We start from the raw sequence: 19,774 nt of genomic DNA on the forward strand, positions 1-19,774 counted from the left end.
AATCATACAACTCCCACAAATCACAACTACATCAAAGAGTAAATACTAGAAACCTAAACTTGCACTGAACAAGTCAAACATAGGAAGTCAAGCAAAGGATATGATCTCCAAATTGGGAAAACACATAAACACAGAACCAAGCAAATCTAGCTTATCTGGACTGACTTAACAAAGTACTCAACACTTTATAGCTGTTAAGTTTCATACCAACCGTAAGAGTCAGGTGTTATCTGTGCATTAAAGAGGACTAAACTCTTGTTCTACATCACCAAACAAGCGGTCTCCCTCCTTAGTCAGCGGGTGATTCCTTGTATCAGTAGCTTTCACAATCAATGTATTAGTAAGCCGTCAACTGAGAGCCCACAACCAGAACGTGTTTTTAAAGAAACACAAGGACTGGAGATGCTCAGTTGGTAAAAGCACCTGATGTACAATCATGAGGACCAGGGTCTGAATTCCTAAAATCCACACAGAAGCTGGACACACACACCGTAATGAACCTGTAACTACAGCGCTCCTACAAAAGGATGGGAGGTGGAGAAGAACCCCAGAGCCTGTGTGCCAGCTAGCCCGGAGCACGGAGAGGCAAACATGAGATCCTACTGTTTCAAACAAAGTGGAAGATGAGGACTGCCTGAGGTTGTCTTCTGAGATCTTCACGTGTTGCACATGCGTGCACACACCCACCCACCACCAACCACCACTACCACCACCCAAACACCAAAAAAAAAAAAAATCAACAAAATCCAGACTAGAAACACATCCAACATGGCCAGGCAGTGCTTGTTCCTGTCCTATGCATGTGTGTCTATATGATACTGGGCCTTGAAGCATTCATTGTTTGCTGTGAGTGTCAGAAACACTCTGATCTACAACTTCAACTCCTTCACAGGACAAAAAGTCTCCGCCAAGCCTAGGCAGCAACACCCGTAGGTCATAACGTTTTCTGAGTCTTCAAAGGAGAGCACTCCCAGGGCAAAGGCAATTTGGTTTGGACAGATTGTAAAACTGCAGCTGCAAGCCTGTGGGAATGACTTAGCTGCCATGCAGAAAGCCTAGTGAATGAAGCTGAGATCACTAAGTAACACCCAAAAAGAAAATGGAAACTCTGGAGCCAGAGCCGCCGCTCTCCTTTGCGTGAAGGTATGCACTAAGCCTGGCCAATGAGGCGGGACAGGGGTGGCTGACAGTGATTTCAGAGCAGGGCTTAGGGACAGGAAAGAAGCTAAACAAAGAGAAGTGGCCTAGTTAAAATACAGCCATAATCGGTGGGGCACGGATTAGTTCAAGCATGCTGGGTAAAGTACCCCAGTTTAAAATGTGGAAAATACACAAATAGTCAATGTTTTAATAGTAAACTATGTTGGCCATTGTCTAAACCCTTTTTTGTAACGAGCACAACTCCAGAATCTTGGCTGGGTTGGCTCCCACACAGCTGTCGCTGCTAGCCAGCCACACAGCCCCCCTAGCTATTCCACACCGCCAGAACTTGTTTGTAAAATTTCAAAAGACTTTGGGTTATTGTTAACCATTAAAGTTCCAGTGGTTAAAATTGAGTCAGTGCAACTACAGAGCCTGGGATGAAAACCAGTTGCCACAGCAGCTTCCCAAAGGGACCCTCTGGAGACTGTGCTGGCCTCGGCTCTCCGGACAGCTGGAAACTCTTCCATCAACACACCGTGAGAAAGTGCTTCTCGGCTCAAGATTCCCAATACGATGCCATACCATAAATTTCCAGAGGATAAAGTTATGCTTTCAGGGGCTTCGTGGGAGAAGACTGCAGCAGGGAGGCGGTACAATCCATTAAATTATCCGCTCAAGATGCCCAGACAGAAGAAACTTAAAGCTTAACTCGAGATTCCCTTTCACTCAGGCCTCCCTTCTGTGGTGAGAGGCATTAGTGGGGCTGTGGGCCAGGAAAGGAACTAGTCATGAATGTCCAAGTCTAAGCCCCACAAAGACTGAGGAAACCTATCTCATCTTTTCCAGGCTGTTGATTTCCAGAATTCCTTTTCAACAGCAATAACAAAGGTTTGCATCCCGAAATGATTTACTGAGGTCAAACTCCAGAGTGGTTCAAGTACTGAACTAGGTTAAAAAGTGCCAGAAGGAAGGGCTCCAAACTACAAGGCCCACCACTATCGGGCTACTTCCCAGTCCCTGCAGGCGCCATGACAGATTCCCCAGTTCTGTTAGTGACCACTGCCTGCCTCCTTCTGCTCTCCCAGGACCTCACTCTCCCTCCTACAGTATCTCGACAAGGCCCCTGCTTTATTTCCTTAGTCCCCACCCCCAAACACTAAAATCACTGCTATTCTAGACTGCCCCCTACAGGCTGTTACAAGGACAGAAAAATCTGTCAACTGAGAGTCTCCAATTACACTTTCTCACCTTCCACCAGTGACAGCACAAAGCACTGTATAACTACTCTGGACACTAACTTGTGGGTCTCTTCCCCAGCCAGTCACACACAGGACAATCTTCTCTTGATGCTGGGTAGTGGTTCCTCCACAAGGATCCCTCAAACATGATCTTCAGAGAAAACAACAGACACTAATCTATAGCAGCATACAACATACAAAATAGTACATGAACTTTAATGCTTAAGTATAAAAATGGGCTCTGCGTTGGATGGCTTTACCTAGCCACAGGCCACGTGTTCTGAACACATTTAAAACAGTCTAGATCAAGCTGACTAAGTTACAGACATGAAATGCATTTTCAATGGACTGTATGTTCACCTATGATCAGGACTAATCCTGCATTGAGTCAAGGAGCACCTGCACTCATTTCTAAAGGTAAAAAGTGTTTTTATTAAATTTGAATACAGAAAATCCCAGTTCTTGGGAATGGAAGGATGGGGAGGCAGGAATTAATATAGTTAATTAGAACTGTGACTGTTTTAAAGGAAAAGTATATCTTTATTGTTTAAAAAAATCTGAAACAAAATATAGAGTACATGCAGAAGTAAAATTCCCATGATTTGAATAAAATATCATTTTCTACATATTCCAGGAGTATCTATATAGCTTCTTTAATTTCAGACATAAAAAACTTTTCTGAAAGCCATGTATTTAAACATGCTTCCTTCCACCCAAACTCAGAAAGAGTAAAGTCACATCATAGTCCTGTAGAATATATACCCTCCTCTTAAAACAAAACAAAACAATAAAACCAAAACCAGCCCACACTGATCAAGTTTACGAAGTACTGAAGTCACATGATACAGTTTCTTCTTCATGTGGAACATTAATAACAGAAAGGAAGACAACATAAAATCACTTACCATGCTGTGACCTGACAGCGATAATAAATAAGTTATTATCCAGTAATATTTATAATAAGGCATTATCCTGTAATATTCATAAAGACCTTCATAACAAAACCACATGTCACAGGTAGGGACTTGTCGCACATCTCATCAAGGTTTCTCATTTGTCAAATAAATCCCCCAAAGTTCTACCCAATTAATCATAAGAAAAGACTTGTACAGTGTGGGGGAGGGACAACGATGACACTGACTCAAACCAAGACAGACACCTACCTCCCTGCAAGTAACTGGCAGAGACTGTCCTATCTATGCACAGCCTTGGACCTCAAGAAGCCGAAAGTAGCTTTCACTCTTTCTAAAGAGGAACCAGAATAAGCAACTGTGACTCTAAGCCACCTCCAGCAGCCTCAGGCTCCCATTCTCTGCAACTCTAAACCTGGACCTAGATGCAAGTAAAGACAGGAAAAACTTAACGATTCCACATTTACTACTTGCTGCTAATACAATCATTATTGTTGTTACCGCACAAGTACATACTATTCCATCGTAGCCACAGGGCAGGGCCATATTGGCCTTTGGTCTACACTGATATAGGAATATATGCCAGGCAAAAATGATGTCTTGTCCTCCCCCAGGCAGCGGGCTCAGCATTTTACTTACATAATAACAACGTGAGGTGTGTACCCTTATCAGTGTCAGAAAAGGAAGCCAAAGCCAGGCAAGATGAAAGCACTTGTCCACCGCTGCTCTGTTAGCGCATCGAGCTGAGAAGCTGCCAGTCCTCGTGTGGCCCACCAACCTGTCACCTAACAACCCAGTCCTGCCAGCGCTGCAGCAGGGCGTGGGCACAATGACCAAAGGTCGACACTGTAATACCCAGAGCAAGTCCTCACTTGGTGAGATCGGACTGAGGATCGAGTGTGGCATGGCGAAGCCAGGACCTCCACCCTCTTCGGCTTTCCCATCTCAGCTGACCCCAATGTCCATCTCCTCACCCTCACCTGGATGCGCTGGTGTTCTGACGTATGCTGGTGTAATTTACCGTCTTTGCTTTCCAACCTTCTATCTATTAATCCTATCTGTCCAGAAAGATGACAAATACTAAAATGTACTCTGCTTAGAAACAAAAGCAAGGCTGAAACACAATAAAAAATAACACTTAACAGTAGCATTTACATTCTATTGCAAGATGACAAAAGTCCACAAAATATTTAAGAACTGTAAAGGCAACATTTCAATGGTACCACACTTTTGTTGAAATACAAAAAAAATATTTTCTATAAATACTACATAAGAGGAATATGTGCAAATGACGATAATTTACAGAAAGCTTAAACCTGACCTCAAATATTTCTAATTATCTAATGACATATTTTGGGTCCCGGGGAGAAAGGTCATTTCGAACCCCTGCTGGTTGTTGTTGTCTACACATCTACACGATGGATAACAGCTTTAGGACTTAAGTTTTCAACTGATTAAAATGAAAACAACACACATAAATGTGTTAGAAGTCTAATACCATATGAAAGCCAACACAGTTCTTAAAACCAACAAGACTTGCATCCGATGGCACTCTCCTGTGGAACTCTTCCTTTGCTGCTGTGGTAAGGCCAGAAGTCCACATGCTGCTTGCCTAGGCTTCTTGCTACGCGCACATGTTATGTGCACAGCGTACATACATCTCATAGCGCATTATACTCCACACATTTTGATGGATCCGTAGGAAAGTGCTTTTGGCAAATTGTCATTAACCTCTTCAGTCCCTAAGAACATAAAATAAAGGTTCATTATTACACAACTGAACTAATTCTACCTGCCTTTCTCTGTAGTACTTAGTCAGTGTCCCTACCAAAATAAAGCATCACCATCAATTCGACTCAGAAGGATTCCTAGATCAATGTTTATTCATGGGCACTGCTTATCACAACTCTGTCAATGAAAAAATATGCACTCTAAAAGCTGTGATGTTAGGCACTGAGTCTGGGTGGAGAGAAGCATGTTCAAGGATGTGGTTCTCTCAGAAAAGTTTTCCCCATCTCCAGAGTTAAAGAAGCTATAGAAACTACTGGGATAAATAAAAAATGACCTCGTCCATTCAAGTGATGGAAATTTTACATCTATATAACTAAAATTTTTTGTTTGAAACTTTTTAAAGCAAATAAATTAGGAGCAAAGAAACTGGAAATAATACATTTTCCATCTATATTTGAATATATGAACACTCAGACAAATGGAGTATTTACAGCAGTAAAAATGCACTAACTCTACCACCTAACAATTCAGCCCTCCTCAAACAGGCTCCAAGAATTAAGCCCTAAGTGCCCAGGACAACCACTGCAGGTGATGTTTCTCTTTCAACTTATCCTTTGATCTGACCTTTTAAAATTCTTAGTTGGCCATCATTTTAGTAATTTTTCTTGGTTTTCTCATCCACTACTAGGTTAAAAAATATTTTCCCAACCTGTATACAAATTCTTTGACTCCCTTACAAACAGGCCAAGGACAACGGCAGAAGCTTACAGCAAGCCACCATAGATCTCTCTATGAGAATAACTAGAGAAGAATTTACAATCAGAAAATAATCTTACGAACTGTTTAATCAATTTCCAAATTTCGCTGTTTGCAAAAAATGTTTGTTAAATGCCTTACTAAAATCTTTATAACATTATTGTCTAGTTATTAAAACAAGGACAGATAACAGCAGTGTTTAATTTTAATGATTTGTACTTACCCATACCAATTTTTTAACCAAATTATTTTAAGGCTTCTCACTTAAGTTCACAAAAATTAAAATCACACAGTTCCCATCACAGTAAGAAAAATAATAAAACTTAGGTCTAAAATAGTGGCACTGGCTATAAATGAACGGGTAGCATATTGCCTGGTATTTTAGGTTGTATTCTTCTCAAATCCACCTTCTCCTCTCTAACTGACATGAAAGGACAGCTGTAAACAAGAGATTCATGACCCAGTGGGAGGAAACTACCGGGCACAGTTATATGGAATAGTAACAGAAGAAAACAGCTGGAAATTTAGGAAGAAAGCATTAAAGTAGCATTGGATACCTAAAATTCCATTATTTAGAAATCTTAAACTCTAAATATTCAAACAACTTTATTTTTGCTTTTGTTTTTTTGTTTGTTTGTTTGTTTTTTGTCTATAATTTTAGACAGGGTCAAACAAGCAGCAGGCTGGTCTGGAGCTCACATGTTTACTGTTGTGCCCACACCAAGTAACTCTCATAAACTCAATTATCAAAAACAAACTAAATCAGTTTGTTCCTAGTAGAAACTGCTAACACAGATACCAACTACTGTGAACTGAGCTATGATCTAATAGACTCAACATCTGGAACATGATGTTGAGGCATTCTGAGTCTTCCCAGATCCAAACACTGGCCATGTCGAGCTCGCTAAGAATCAAGATGTGGAGAGGTTCTTTTCCCACTGATTTCTGTGATAGAGAGGCTTCCCAGCAGTGGGAAGGAGAGCACGTAATTTACTTTGCTCCTCATATTTCTCCCACTAGCCAGATATCTGCTTTAGGATAAAGAACTTCAGTTCCATATGATGTGGGATTCCCCTCTGTATGCTATGACTATGCTTTACCATTGGTTAAAAAAGAAGTTGCTTTGGCCTATGGCAGGGCAGAATATAGTTAGGCAGGAAAACTAAACAGAATGCAAAGAGAAAGAAGGCAGAGTCAGGCAGACACCATGTGCTGCCCAAGAAGCAGGATGTGAGGTAACAAACCACAAGTCTCGTGGTAAAATATAAAATAACAGAAATGGATTAATTTAAGATGCAAGAGCTAGCTAGGAATACACCTGAGCTGTTGGCCAGACGGTGTTGTAATTAATGTTGTTTGTGTGATTATTCGGGTCTGGATGGCCAGGATGGCCAGAAAACAAAAGCACTGTCTCCTTTTAAATCCATACTCCCAACTTCCCCTACTGTTGAGCTCTAATCATGTGTGCAAAATTTGAACTGTAGCTATGGAAACACACATGACATCACTGATTTGGCATCTCTAAGTGTCCTGACGGAATAGATGGAAGAAATGTGCAGTGAGGACAGATGAGACACAAGGGCTTCAGTGTGCAGCCAGGCATGTCATGAACTGTCCTGAACAGGAGTCAGGGAACGCTCCCTAACTAGAGCTTCAGGCAAGCTGTTCCACGGAGACACATTTATGAGGTGCCTTTACACTCAAGAGTCTAAGAACAGGCACAGTCAGGAGCCCTAACCAGGGACACTACTATAAATCCTTGTAAAAGGATTGATAGGCTAGCATGGATTTTTAACAACATGTCATTCTTAGAACATGGTTTGGGTTTTTTGTTTTTCCCAAATGGAAACAAGTCTTTTCGGCTAGAGTCCCTTAGCTTCCCGTTTCACATTGCTGTGGGTGGATAGGCAGGACAACAGTGTAACTCATCATACAAGCAAACAGCTAAGAACCATTGATATTTTAACCAACTTCTAAAAACACAGGGTGGGTCTCATTCGACAGCCCTGGGCACACACTTGTAATCCTTCTGCCTCAGCCTCCTATGAACTGATATCTCTACAGTCATATGTGCCACCTGACTTTATATTCTTATAAAAACATATTTATCTGGAACAGCCGTTTTAAGTATTCTTTACTGTATAATCAAGCACTATGCTAAACTCTGGAAAAACAAAAACAAATAACAAGCCAGGAGAAAAACAAGAAAACCTCACCCCGAGTAATAAGGCAAGACAGACAAGATCCATCCAACAGTGGTAAGAGCTGTGGACACAGTGAGACTCTGACATTAAGAGAGCTAACATCATACTGAGCAACATAAGCTGTGTTCTAACTGCAACAGTGTAGGTGCTGAAGAGAATCAAAGGCAACAAGGACAAACTCGGAGGAGACACCGCAAACATTCACAGAAGAGGTTAGTGGCTGTCCCAAATGGCACCTAGAAGAGGACACTGAGATCTGAAAGTGGGAGTTATGAACTGTGACAGAAAAAGAAAAGGGCGATCCTGGGGTCTGAGTCCCTGCTGTGTAAAATAGCACAGACGGGCCATAAAATTAAAGCGTTTGTCAGCCTTACTCCTTCCTACCCCCAAGCCCAGGGCACAGAGGCAAACACTTCCATACTACTTTCTCCTTGAGGATCACCTACTGACTCTTGACTGTGAAATTAGGAGGACTTAATGGGCTTATGTCATGCCCACTGGCCCCATGCATGTATGCACACTACATATTTTCTTACCCCTCCTCCCTAAATCACAGTTATCAGAAATGTCACACATGCGTCCTTTATGCAAGCTACAAGGTATTATGATGACCACTCCTTTTGTAGGTCTGCTCCCCTTTCAAGTTTATCGCTTCCATTTTGTGCTGGGATTGTTCAGTCCCTCTGTTCCACTCTGTTCCTTGTCACGTACTGCGACCGCCAGGACATCCCTCACCTTCAGCCTTGGAATTCCTCTCACCTTGCTCTACGCTTGATTGCAATTCCTGGATTGTGTGGTTTGCTTCCCTCATTTTAGTGGAGGCTATACTCAGACAGAAGTAGCACATTACCTATCCTCAGGCAGAAGTAGCACACTACCAACAGAGGGAAGACAGTCCAGCTCAAACCTAACCCCATGTCTTACTAGCATGGGATTGAGAACATGCCTTTCTGTCTCAGGGCCACATGTGTCAAAGAGAAATGGCAGTATCCTCCTTGTTCTGTTGCCTTCTGGAACACTGTGAAAAATGTGATTAAGACTCCAGGGCTCTAGGTCAAAGGTCACATTTGTGAATCCTTGCCTGCCAGAAATGTCATTACCCTGACTCCACCTGACTGAGAATTCAGGAAACCGAGCTGGAATTCACTTCCTTTATAATTGAAGGGACTTCACTCCACCCTAGTTTAGGCACTCCTCATGGAAAGAGGCACGGTGAGACTAACTCCTGAGATGCTGTGAGTGATCTGCTTTGCTCTCATCTGGGGGAGATTTCATTCACATGGCCATCAGGTATTTATTGTGGAGGTTGATCTGGCCTATTTCCTCTCAAGCCTGTGGCTGAAGCTGGGATCTGGCGGGGTAAAACATCTACTGTTTCCTATCGTCTGAGCTGCTGAAAGCAGCCCTGCACACACTGCAGTTTGTATCAGCATGCCACTGTTCCATGGTATTAAAGGGCAGCAGCACTGTGTAAAATGCCAGCGTGTGTTTTCTTCTGAAAATGCAGTGTAAAATACACCACCAGAAAGTACCACATGGGGAGGAGGTTCTTACCGTGCAACAACCTGCCACTTAAAAATTACCTCAGCCAAGACTTGGAAGCTTCAGCATGAAGACACCTGACCTGTAAATGTGTCATGTATAATCTGAGTACTAACATATGAAAAATACTCACCAATAACTATACTGTGGTGTATACAATGTGTGAGTCAAGCTGTGATCACCTACCGGAGGAATGAAAGTTCATATTATACTAATTTTGGCACAAGATGAGTATATTGGAAATATATAAATAATATAAATATATAAAATGTTCCACAAGGCTGGGCAATGCTATTACAGATAAAATAGCCAAAACCTGAGATAAAATGTTGGGATACCAAAAAATTCATGAATTTAAGATTACTGAAAACTTTCCAGAGGGTCTTTAGGACATGTGTGATGGCAAGAGCTTTCTAGGATGGCCATCTGTGTGACGAGTGCAGGAAGGATACCAACAGGAAGCAGAGCAAACCTTGAACTGATAATCCAACGGGCAGGTCCAAGGACTTCACAAAGGGCTGGCAGAGCTCAGGGCCAACAAGGGGATAGTACAAGACCCTACAGTTGGCAATCTTGAGACTGTGGCCAGGTCATACTCTAAAAAGGCAAGAGAAGAGACACAGCAAATGGAGACAGCCACTTGGGGGAAGAAAAGGCCTGAGGCAGAGAGATGCAGCAGGAGCTCTGTAGAGAAAACACATCTGAAACTTGTCCCACTACAAAATAACCTCAGTTCCTTCATACCTGCCCCATGGAAGCCACAGGGAGAAGGAACCGGCCAGTGCTCACAGAGTAACGTGGGGGCCGTCTGGGGGAAGCACTGCAGAGCAGGTGCTGTTACTTTTCTTCTCGGCCTCCTTCCGACTGTCTTTTATACAACACTGCCAGAAGGCCTCTAGAAATGGCCAAATTATAGTCTCTAAATAATCAAGTTTCTGTCATTTGTGTAAAAGAAGCTTTTCCAAAATCTGGTCCCAAGGTTTCCTCTGTATTTGGAGGAATGAGCCATTCTTGAAGTTACCACCAGCAATCTAAACCTAACAAGCAGACTTAGGTGAGCTAATAAGCTACACAGCTTTCGTTTGATCTGCCTGGTGAGAAAATGCCCCGTGGTGTATTTAATCTTGTGAAGAACAGAGCACTTCAAACAGCATCACAGTTTACAGAGGATGGAGTCAGACTCAGCAAAAGCCTCCTGGATTGCTCTCCACCACATTTCCTAAAACATGTTATGCTAGTATTTCAAATAAAAATAAGAATCATTTCACACATTCTAAGTTTCCATTTATATGACGTTCAGTCACAGGCGAAACTAGGAAAGACTTCTAAATCAAGAGAAGCACTAACAGGGGTTGGGGAGATGGTGCAGTGGTTAAGAGGACCCATGGGTCTGCTCTTGCAGAGGACCCATTTTTGGATCCTAGTACCCACATGACAGCTCACACACATAAATTATAAATGAATACATCTTTGAAAAAGAAGAGTAGTACTGACTGATGGGAAGAGGGGACCAGGTACAAGGCAAGCATGAAGGCATGTGCTGAATGTACTAGGAACATTCTGGAACCAATTGTAATTTTTTGTTTGTCTGGGTGTTTTGTTTTGTTTTTCGAGAAAAAGTTTCTCTATTTAACAACTCTGGCTGTCCTGGAACTCACTCTGTAGACAAGGCTGGCCTTGAGCTGCCAATCTTAATTTTTTTTTTTTTCGAGACAGGGTTTCTCCGTAGCTTTTGGTTCCTGTCCTGGAACTACCTCTTGTAGACCAGGCTGGCCTCGAACTCACAGAGATCCGCCTGCCTCTGCCTCCCGAGTGCTGGGATTAAAGGCATGCGCCACCACCGCCCGGCCCAATCTTAATTTTTAATAAGGTACATTATCCAGAATCACTGGGCTGTAGAATTAAGGTTATATATTTTAAACAATGCAGCATTTCTTGAGGTGTATTTTATTTTCTTAAAAAAATATTTATTTATTTATTTATTTATTTATTTATTTATTTATTTATTTATTATGTATGCAATATTCTGTCTGTGTCTATGCCTGCAGGCCAGAAGAGGGCACCAGACCCCATTACAGATGGTTGTGAGCCACCATGTGGTTGCTGAGAATTGAACTCAGGACCTTTGGTAGAGCAGGCAATGCTCTTAACCTCTGAGCCATCTCTCGAGCCCCTTGAGGTGTATTTTAAAAGAAGTAATTATCAAATGATTTCGCATGGTTTCCTTATCAATATCTTCATGCAGAAAAAACTGGATTATACATTTGCCAGGGGTCACAAACTGATCTATAAAGCCACCTTATTCTTAACACTGTTTCTGGAATGCAGCCTTTGGCTGCTGGTGAAGTTCACAGGAAGCACAAAGATACTTAGTAACTGACCGTGAAAAAATAAAATAAAATAAAGGTTTGTCACACCCTGATTTGAACTTCAAGCAACACGCTGATTTTTTTTTTGGTTTTTCGAGACAGGATTTCTCTGTAGCTTTGGGGCAAGTCCTGGAACTAGCTCTTGTAGACCAGGCTGGCCTTGAACTCACAGAGATCAGCCTGCTTCAGCCTCCCTAGTGCTGGGATTAAAAGTGTGTTTATGAGTGCTTTGTCTGCACATACGCCTGTACGCCAGAAGAGGGCATCAGATCCCATTATAGATGGTAGGGAGCCAGCATGTGGTTGCTGGGAATTGGAATCAGGACCTTAGGAAGAACAGTCAGTGTTTTTTAACCACTGAGCAATCGCTCCAGCCCACATCTCTTTTTAAATTTTATTTGCATAGTAGTTTTAAGTGCCAAGACAACAAACCTAAAAGTTTTCCCAGAGGAACTATCTTAAACAACGAAAAAAATCAAAGAATATTGTTACAAAGAAAGGTTGGAAGAAGAACAGGTCATTACATAGCTTCAAAAGAAACCAGAAATCTTCTTAAATAAATAACATATACACATAGATATAGATATAGAAAGATGTATATAGAGATAGATGTGTGTGTGTATATATATATATTTAAAAAGAAAGGGAGTCTAGGAGGAAGCAGAAACCACACCATTGTCTACAACAAGAAATGCTGTCTTTAAAATTATTTAACTGTATGAACTTTTAAGCATTATAATGCAGCCATGGTATAAATGAGCATGATTAGCAAATTTAATCCTTAGAAATTATATTTAATTGTCAAAGGAAAAAAACCACTCTTTTTTAACTCAAAGCTTTTGCCTTTACTACAGTCATCGGTGGTTATTAAGAAATGAAAATGAAGCCAGGCAAAGACACTTGCAGCCAAGTCTAATGACCTGAGTTAGACCCCTGGAACCCACATAAAGGCAGAAGGAGAGAATACTCTGACCTCTAAAGGGCACCATTGCACATGCCACCCGCCCCACATACATACACAGAATAAAAGCATAATGTCATTCTAAAACTTAAAGAATGAAAATGTCTTTGAATTTACCCAAGTGTATTTGAACTCTATAAACTACACAATTCACAGTGGGGAGTCAGGTTGAAATGTCTTTAAATGCTAATGTACGTGAATAAGGCATAAAGTACGCCACAAAATTAACATTCAGCACTTGGAACTAAAATACAAACAAAGATAATTCATGAATATGGTAATAACTGTGCTCTGGTACCTCATCTGAATACACTTTATGCTTTTAAGCAAATTTTAAGTAAACTTCCAAAGCTCATCTTCAAGTTTAAGAACCGCTACCCGGCAAGTTGTTACACACAATCTGGGATTTGTGACAGTTTGCCAAAGCTAGATATAGTTGATTTTGTTTTTTATTCACATAGAGTTTTCAGAAAAGTTTAGCTCAGTGCAAACAAGTTTGTATGAGGCATGCATAACTTCAAGAAAACTATAAATACTTCAGACTTGATAAAACATAATTAAAAAATATTTTCATATGCCACTTAAAAATAATGATATAGACTGAAACAAGACTTCACTTTCCATATTTTTTTAGATGAGCATACACTAAATCCACATTGCAAGTCCCATTATTATAAAACACTCTAAATTCTTTGTCTTCACTAAACTCCCAGATTTCTCTTATGAACTCATTTGATGTATTTTTTTTAAAAAAGCAAGCTGGATATGGTTCATATCAATAACTCAAGCACTCAGGAAGTGGAGGCAGTGTGTTTGAAGCTGGCCTGGACTACACAAAGCAAAGCAAATTCCAACAGTTTTATTTCAGTGTTAAAAAAGCTAAAAGCATAATGATTTCCCTTCTTTCCATCATGTATGAAAGTCACTGGTGTCCTTCACCATGAAGCTGTCATAAATGCAAGTGCTCATCAGCACCGAACTTCCCTCTATCCTCCTGTGTACACCCTACTCACTGTGCGCACGTCCCCTTGTGTGGGGCTTTAGTCTCACACTTCCGGCTACCTTCAGTCAACGGTTATCATCATGGCTTCTTTCATAGATCAGCAGAAGCTCAACAGTAGCCTCCACCATTTACTCACCATGACATCGAATAAATCACCAACCTCACCTCATCTTCTTATGCAGAAACGATACTTCACACTATCCCAGAGGGCAGAGTACCACACTGTTTCCAGGGAGGCCATAATCACACAACTTTCAGTACAGAATATGGTTACAATTGTTCCTTTTATAATCAGTTACTAACAACCTTCCTCTTCTGCTCCTCCTCCAATTATAAACTATCTCCCCTACCTCCTCCTATGTATTATGTTTCTCTGAGACATGATCTCCCTCCTGTTCTTTATTCCAAGCTGGCTCAGAACAAGACTATCCTAACTCAACCTACTGAGTGCTGCGATTACAGGTGTATGTCACCATGTCTAGCTTGTGTTGTTAATTTTTTACTCAGCCTAATTAATAAACTGAATTTTATCATAGCTGAAATATGTATGTGGGCTGTGCGGTAGTATATATAGGGTTCAGTATTATCCAAAGTTTCAAGTATCCACAGGAGGCTGCTGAACACACTCCACACAGATAAGGGAAACAGCATAATCCTTTTCTTACATTTTAGATTTTAGGTTTGGAGAATTAATGTTAGAGCAGGGTCTTCAAGATGGCTTGATAAAAGCAATTGCTGTGCAAGTTCGATGACCTGAGTTCTGTTCTCAGAACCCACATAAATGCAGAGAGAACTAACTCCACAAAGTTGTCCTCTGACCTCTATAGGCATGCACGGCACGTGTGATCACATGCACTCACACTCACACCCACACTCACAAATAACTTTAAAAAAAAAAAAATTGTCAGAGCAAATCTTGTCCCTTAAAGCTGCTTACCTGAATGTATTTCCGCTGGGTTTCATCATTTAAAACATGTGCAACATGCTTGGAAAAAATCTTTTCCCTGCCAGTTCTGGCATGGATACCAACCATAGTGACACCAATAGGCCAAGGAGCGTTTCCAATGGCCATCTGCAGGTACGCATCATTCGCCTGAAACAAAGTTTAAGAAATCAGAAAGACAAAAAACATATTGGCTCAAATCTTTATTTCAAGTATTGCATAGCCCTTCCTGGCATACTTTTTATCTACCTCTTGATAAAAATACTGTGTTCCATTACTCAAATCAAGACACTCAAGCATGGGGTGACTTACTGCCCTGCCCAGAAATACAAAACGCCTGTGGAAAGAGAAGTCAATGCTAAGCATGCAAGAAAAACAAACAACCTTTTCAAGCCTTTGTGCACTGGAAAGTAATGCATTTCAGACTGGAATAGCAGGTAGCTGACTTGACAAGCTAACAGAAACTCTATTTTAGATCCAGTCTTCACCGATGTGGCTGGAAGGTAGACAGAAGCTAGCTAGCCTTTCACCATCCCACCTGCAGTCACACAGCACATCACATAGCACTACGGGGCTCTGGAAGCAGTGTGTATTGGATGGGGGTGCTCTATCTGCTGGGATGGATAAACAGACAGGACACTGGTTTACAAGTCAAACGGCTGAAGCATGGTAAGCATGAGAACAGCATATTTTTCACTTTGATCCCCAAATTCCCCACCCCAAGTCTCCCACCTGCCAAGAGCCTTAAAACAAAAGCTATGAAAAGTCAAGACAGAAACCAGTAAGACAAATGGCTTGATTTTACAGTCAGGTCTGGCTAGCTGTGAGAAAAAAGGGGAAAACAGAACAAAGAGCAAGTAACTTCTAAAAGATCTCCAAGCACTTCAGGAAGGCTTCAGATATCCTATCAAACTTCCAACTGTGTGGTGTGTACAGTGGGTAAAAACACAGCACCACGGTGAACTGGGAGATCACCGCGCACCCTAGAGAGAGCAGCAACCTGTTCTGCAACACATTTTAGAGTTTAATTTTATAGAGAATTCTGCTTTTTTTTAAATCACTGGCTCTCATGTGTAACTTCAAAACAGGACTTTTAACTAATAAATCTTCCAATTTTCAGTTTCTCTGGAATTTCAAAGAGAATTTTCCAGCACATTATTAAAACTGGTTCTTTCTGTCATTTATACAAAACAAGGTCTCACCTGGTTTTGATATACACCATGAGAATAAAATAATGGAAAATGTATCGACCAGGGCAAGCAGGGATTACAATGCTTTCTGCCATCATGGAGGCCTTGGCCACGTGTTACCATGAAGTCATCCTTATTAAATATCATGGAACTGGGAGGGGCAATATGATCAAAATATGTATGAAACTCTCAAAGAACTAAAATTTTAAAAAGACATGCAATTAACAGGAACTAAGAATGAAATTAAAATGTTTTCACTGAAACAACTGGCTTTACTAAGAGTAAAATCACTTCAGTAAGCCAATGCTCTCATCCAGAAAACAGCAGCCCCCCGAGAACGCCAGCAGCCCCTTCTCCCCTTCTCTAGCGCTCCAGGATCACTGCGATTCAAAGAAACCTTCGCTCTAGGCTTCTTGGGAGGCTCAGCCATTAGAAGCCTGTCCTCACTGTTGTTTCATCGGTAGCCAGAGCCCTTCTCTCCCTTCTACCAACTGACGTCCCTCCAGCGTCCCCTTCCAAACTCTTTTCAATAGTCCTGGACTCTAGGGTGCTTTCCCCAGCACCTACCCCAGAAGCAATCACAAGTGAAAACCCTGGAGTGAATGAGAGCAGCCCCCCGCCCCCCGCAGCGGGCCTCTGCACTACCACAGTGTTGTAAAGGTGGAGACGAGTCCGGGCAGCCTTCCAGGCACATTTTCCCACAGAAACGACTACAAAGCACAGGTGAAATCCAGACTCAGCAGTACGGTAGTCCAGCTATATTACAGATTAAGTGGGCTTCTGTAGCGGTCTGAAGAGCCTTGTTCCTATGGGAGGATTTGTTCCATGCCATAATCAACTATTTATACACTGAAACTCAATCCCACCATAAAAGAACACTGCCTATGTACAGCACATGCTCTGAGGAACCTTTTAACCCAGTTTTGCAATGACTAAGAAAATACAGTTGTGGTTTGAAGTTTGCTACTCAATGCCAAGAGAAGAAAAAGGCTTTTTTCCTACTAGCTTGCTTCACGTCCATTCTTAAATGTACTATGCACGATCCTTCCCATTCCAAATAACCATTACATTATGAACATAACTTAGATAATGGTCACAACAGCTGCAACACACAGTATAAGAATTTACCTTTACATACTCTCTCTGCAACATGAACTTTATAATATCTGTTATTGATTCTTTAATATCAGCAGGAAGATTCTGAAAAAGAAAAAACATAACCAGTTTTGGAAGCTACTATATGTACTGAAAACTACTTACTCTAAATCTATATACTGATTAAGTAAAGAGAAACCAAGCTGGGTGGTGGCACTGCATGCCTTCAATCCCAGTACCCAGAAGCAGAAAAAGTGGATCTCTATAAATTTGAGGCCGGCCTGGTCTACAAGAACTAGTTCCAGGACAGCTAGGACTGTTACACAGAGAAACCCTGTCTTGAAAAACCAAAAAAGAAAAAAGACAATCATGTGCTAATGAAGTACTTTCCAAAAGCCTTACCCTTTTCCGGAGCTTCCTGAAGAGCGGCCTGAGGTAGGACTCGGTCTGCTTCTGGGTAGCACTGTTCAGTTTGCCCTGCACGCTGCGTTTCACATAATCCTCTCTGGCATTCAATTCTTTAGCCCAAACGCCAAGAAGAAACTGTTGACAGAAAAAGTTAAGGCTGCAATGCCACCCAGTGGTTCGGGTAGAATAGCTCCCTAACAGAGCGAAGGTATACAATCATTCTTAGAAGACAATTTCACTGATTAAATTGTCATCAAGTAAGATTTAATTAACAGCTGTTTGACGTGTTTCAAAGTATAAAACACCCCTAGTTCATATAGCACAACATGTGAAGATGGTCCGTTTCTTCAAAAAAGAGCCATCGAATTCCTTAACACTGTATGTTTACTTGTACTCGTTACACAGAGTTCAACTAATCTAGATTAATCATCTATACCTGCGTTTCTCAACCAGGGGGTCTTGACCCCTTTGGGGGGGTTGAATGACCCTTTCACAGGGGTCACGTATCAGATATCCTGTTTATCAGATATTTATGATTCATAATAGCAGCAAAATTAAAGTTATGAAGTAGTGACAAAAATAATTTTACAGTTGGGGTCAACACAACATGAGGTTATATCATTAGGAAGGCTGAGAACCATAGATCTATATTATACACATTTTGATATTTGATCAATGTTTGAAGTATGTTATATATTACTTGGACTTTCTACCTACAGAGAACAGAAAATTCAACTAAAAAATCCCACCAACACACCCAACTAATGGTGAAGGAAGAAAAAAGGAACAAACATAAAACTATGATCTACACTTCTCACCCTGGAAAGCTGCCCCAGGGCCCCTTGGGCTTAGCTGCATTCTCTTTGCAGAGCAGGTGACAGTGAAGGTGACGCATTCAGACATGAGGACAGACCATCAAAGAGGAAAGCTCCGCGCTGCTGCCCACACTGTCTAGTTCTATACTGTGTCCTAAATATATTCTAGAACCTTGACAACTAAAATGTTGTATTCAAAACATAAGTACCTTAACTGGGTAGTTACGGCACACACCTTTAATCAACCACTTGGGAGGCAGAAGCAGTAGGATTCCCTTGAATTCTAGGCCAGCTTGGTCTACAGAACAAGTTCCAGAACTGTTGTGGAATAATCCTCTTATATACTATAAAGATTTGTCACTCAAATTGGTTTAATAAAACGCAGACTGGCCAGTAGTCAGGCAGGAAGCATAGGCAGGGCACCAAATTAAAGATGACAGGAGGGGCTGGAGAGATGGCTCAGAGGTTAAGAGCATTGCCTGCTCTTCCAAAGGTCCTGAGTTCAATTCCCAACAACCACATGGTGGCTCACAACCATCTGTAATGAGGTCGGGTGCCCTCTTCCGGCCTGCGGGCATACACGCAGACAGAATATTGTATACATAATAAGTAAATAAATATTTAAAAACAGGAAGGAGAAGGGCAGAGTCAGGAGACACAGGCTGGACGCAGAGGGAGCAAGATGGGAACGCCATAATGAGAAAGGGTACTGCCACATGGCAGAGCAAAAATAATGAATACGGGTTAACTTAAAATGTAAGAGCTAGTTAATAATAAGTCTGAGCTAGTGGTCAAGCATTTATAAATAATATTAAGCCTCTGTGCGGTAATTTGGGAAGCGGCTGCCTATCACTTGGGACCGAGCTGTTGAGACAGAAAACTTGCGCCAACAAAGAACAGTCAGGACTACACAGAGAAACCTTGTCTTGAAAAAAAACAAATACTTTAATAACAAACTAAGTAAAACAAAAATGTAAATACAAATAAAAACACTCTTTGCATTAAATCTCCCAGTACATGAACAAATATTTAAATGGATTTAGGATTTGACCACACTCTACCTAGATAACTACAAAGAAATGCTGACAGCAAGTACAGAACTAGTAAGTCAGCAAAAATAAGCAACTAGACACAGAACTCAAGAAACGAACCTTGCTGAAACATTAAATCTGTTTACTTTTGCATTGTCGATGCCCTTCCCCCACCCTCCCATAATAGCCACCGGGTCACCTGGGTGGCACTTCTCTCTAGGGTATTTACAGGGGACAGGAGACCTCACTCTACTGCAGAGATCATTTTGCGGCTTTTAAGGGAAGTACCATAAAGAAGGTAAACACTCATTAACCACTGTATAGATAGCGAGAGAGGCTCCAGCGGCACAGTGCAGTGCCAGGTACTTACACAAGTACAAATGTTGACAGTTACCCTGCCTGAAATATATCCTCAAAGTAAGACTGCTTCTTAC

The 19,774-nt window shown here is 41.4% G+C and overlaps 1 protein-coding gene across 2 annotated transcripts in view; it reads right to left on the bottom strand.

The window, feature by feature from the left end:
* Window positions 1-2,853: 2,853 nt before the first annotated feature.
* Window positions 2,854-19,774, bottom strand: part of Prpf18 (pre-mRNA processing factor 18) — a 29,482-nt gene continuing 12,561 nt past the window's right edge. For both annotated transcript variants that reach the window (XM_057787908.1, XM_057787907.1), the window contains 4 exons: window positions 17,489-17,629; window positions 17,120-17,191; window positions 14,796-14,951; window positions 2,854-5,034 (listed from right to left, as the gene is read on the bottom strand). In XM_057787908.1, coding sequence (XP_057643891.1) covers window positions 4,954-5,034; window positions 14,796-14,951; window positions 17,120-17,191; window positions 17,489-17,629 — 450 coding nt within the window. In that variant the 3' untranslated portion in view covers window positions 2,854-4,953. The remainder of the gene's footprint in view (window positions 5,035-14,795; window positions 14,952-17,119; window positions 17,192-17,488; window positions 17,630-19,774) is intronic.

Source organism: Chionomys nivalis, chromosome 13 (genome assembly GCF_950005125.1).
Source record: "Chionomys nivalis chromosome 13, mChiNiv1.1, whole genome shotgun sequence".
Taxonomy (NCBI): domain Eukaryota; kingdom Metazoa; phylum Chordata; class Mammalia; order Rodentia; family Cricetidae; genus Chionomys; species Chionomys nivalis.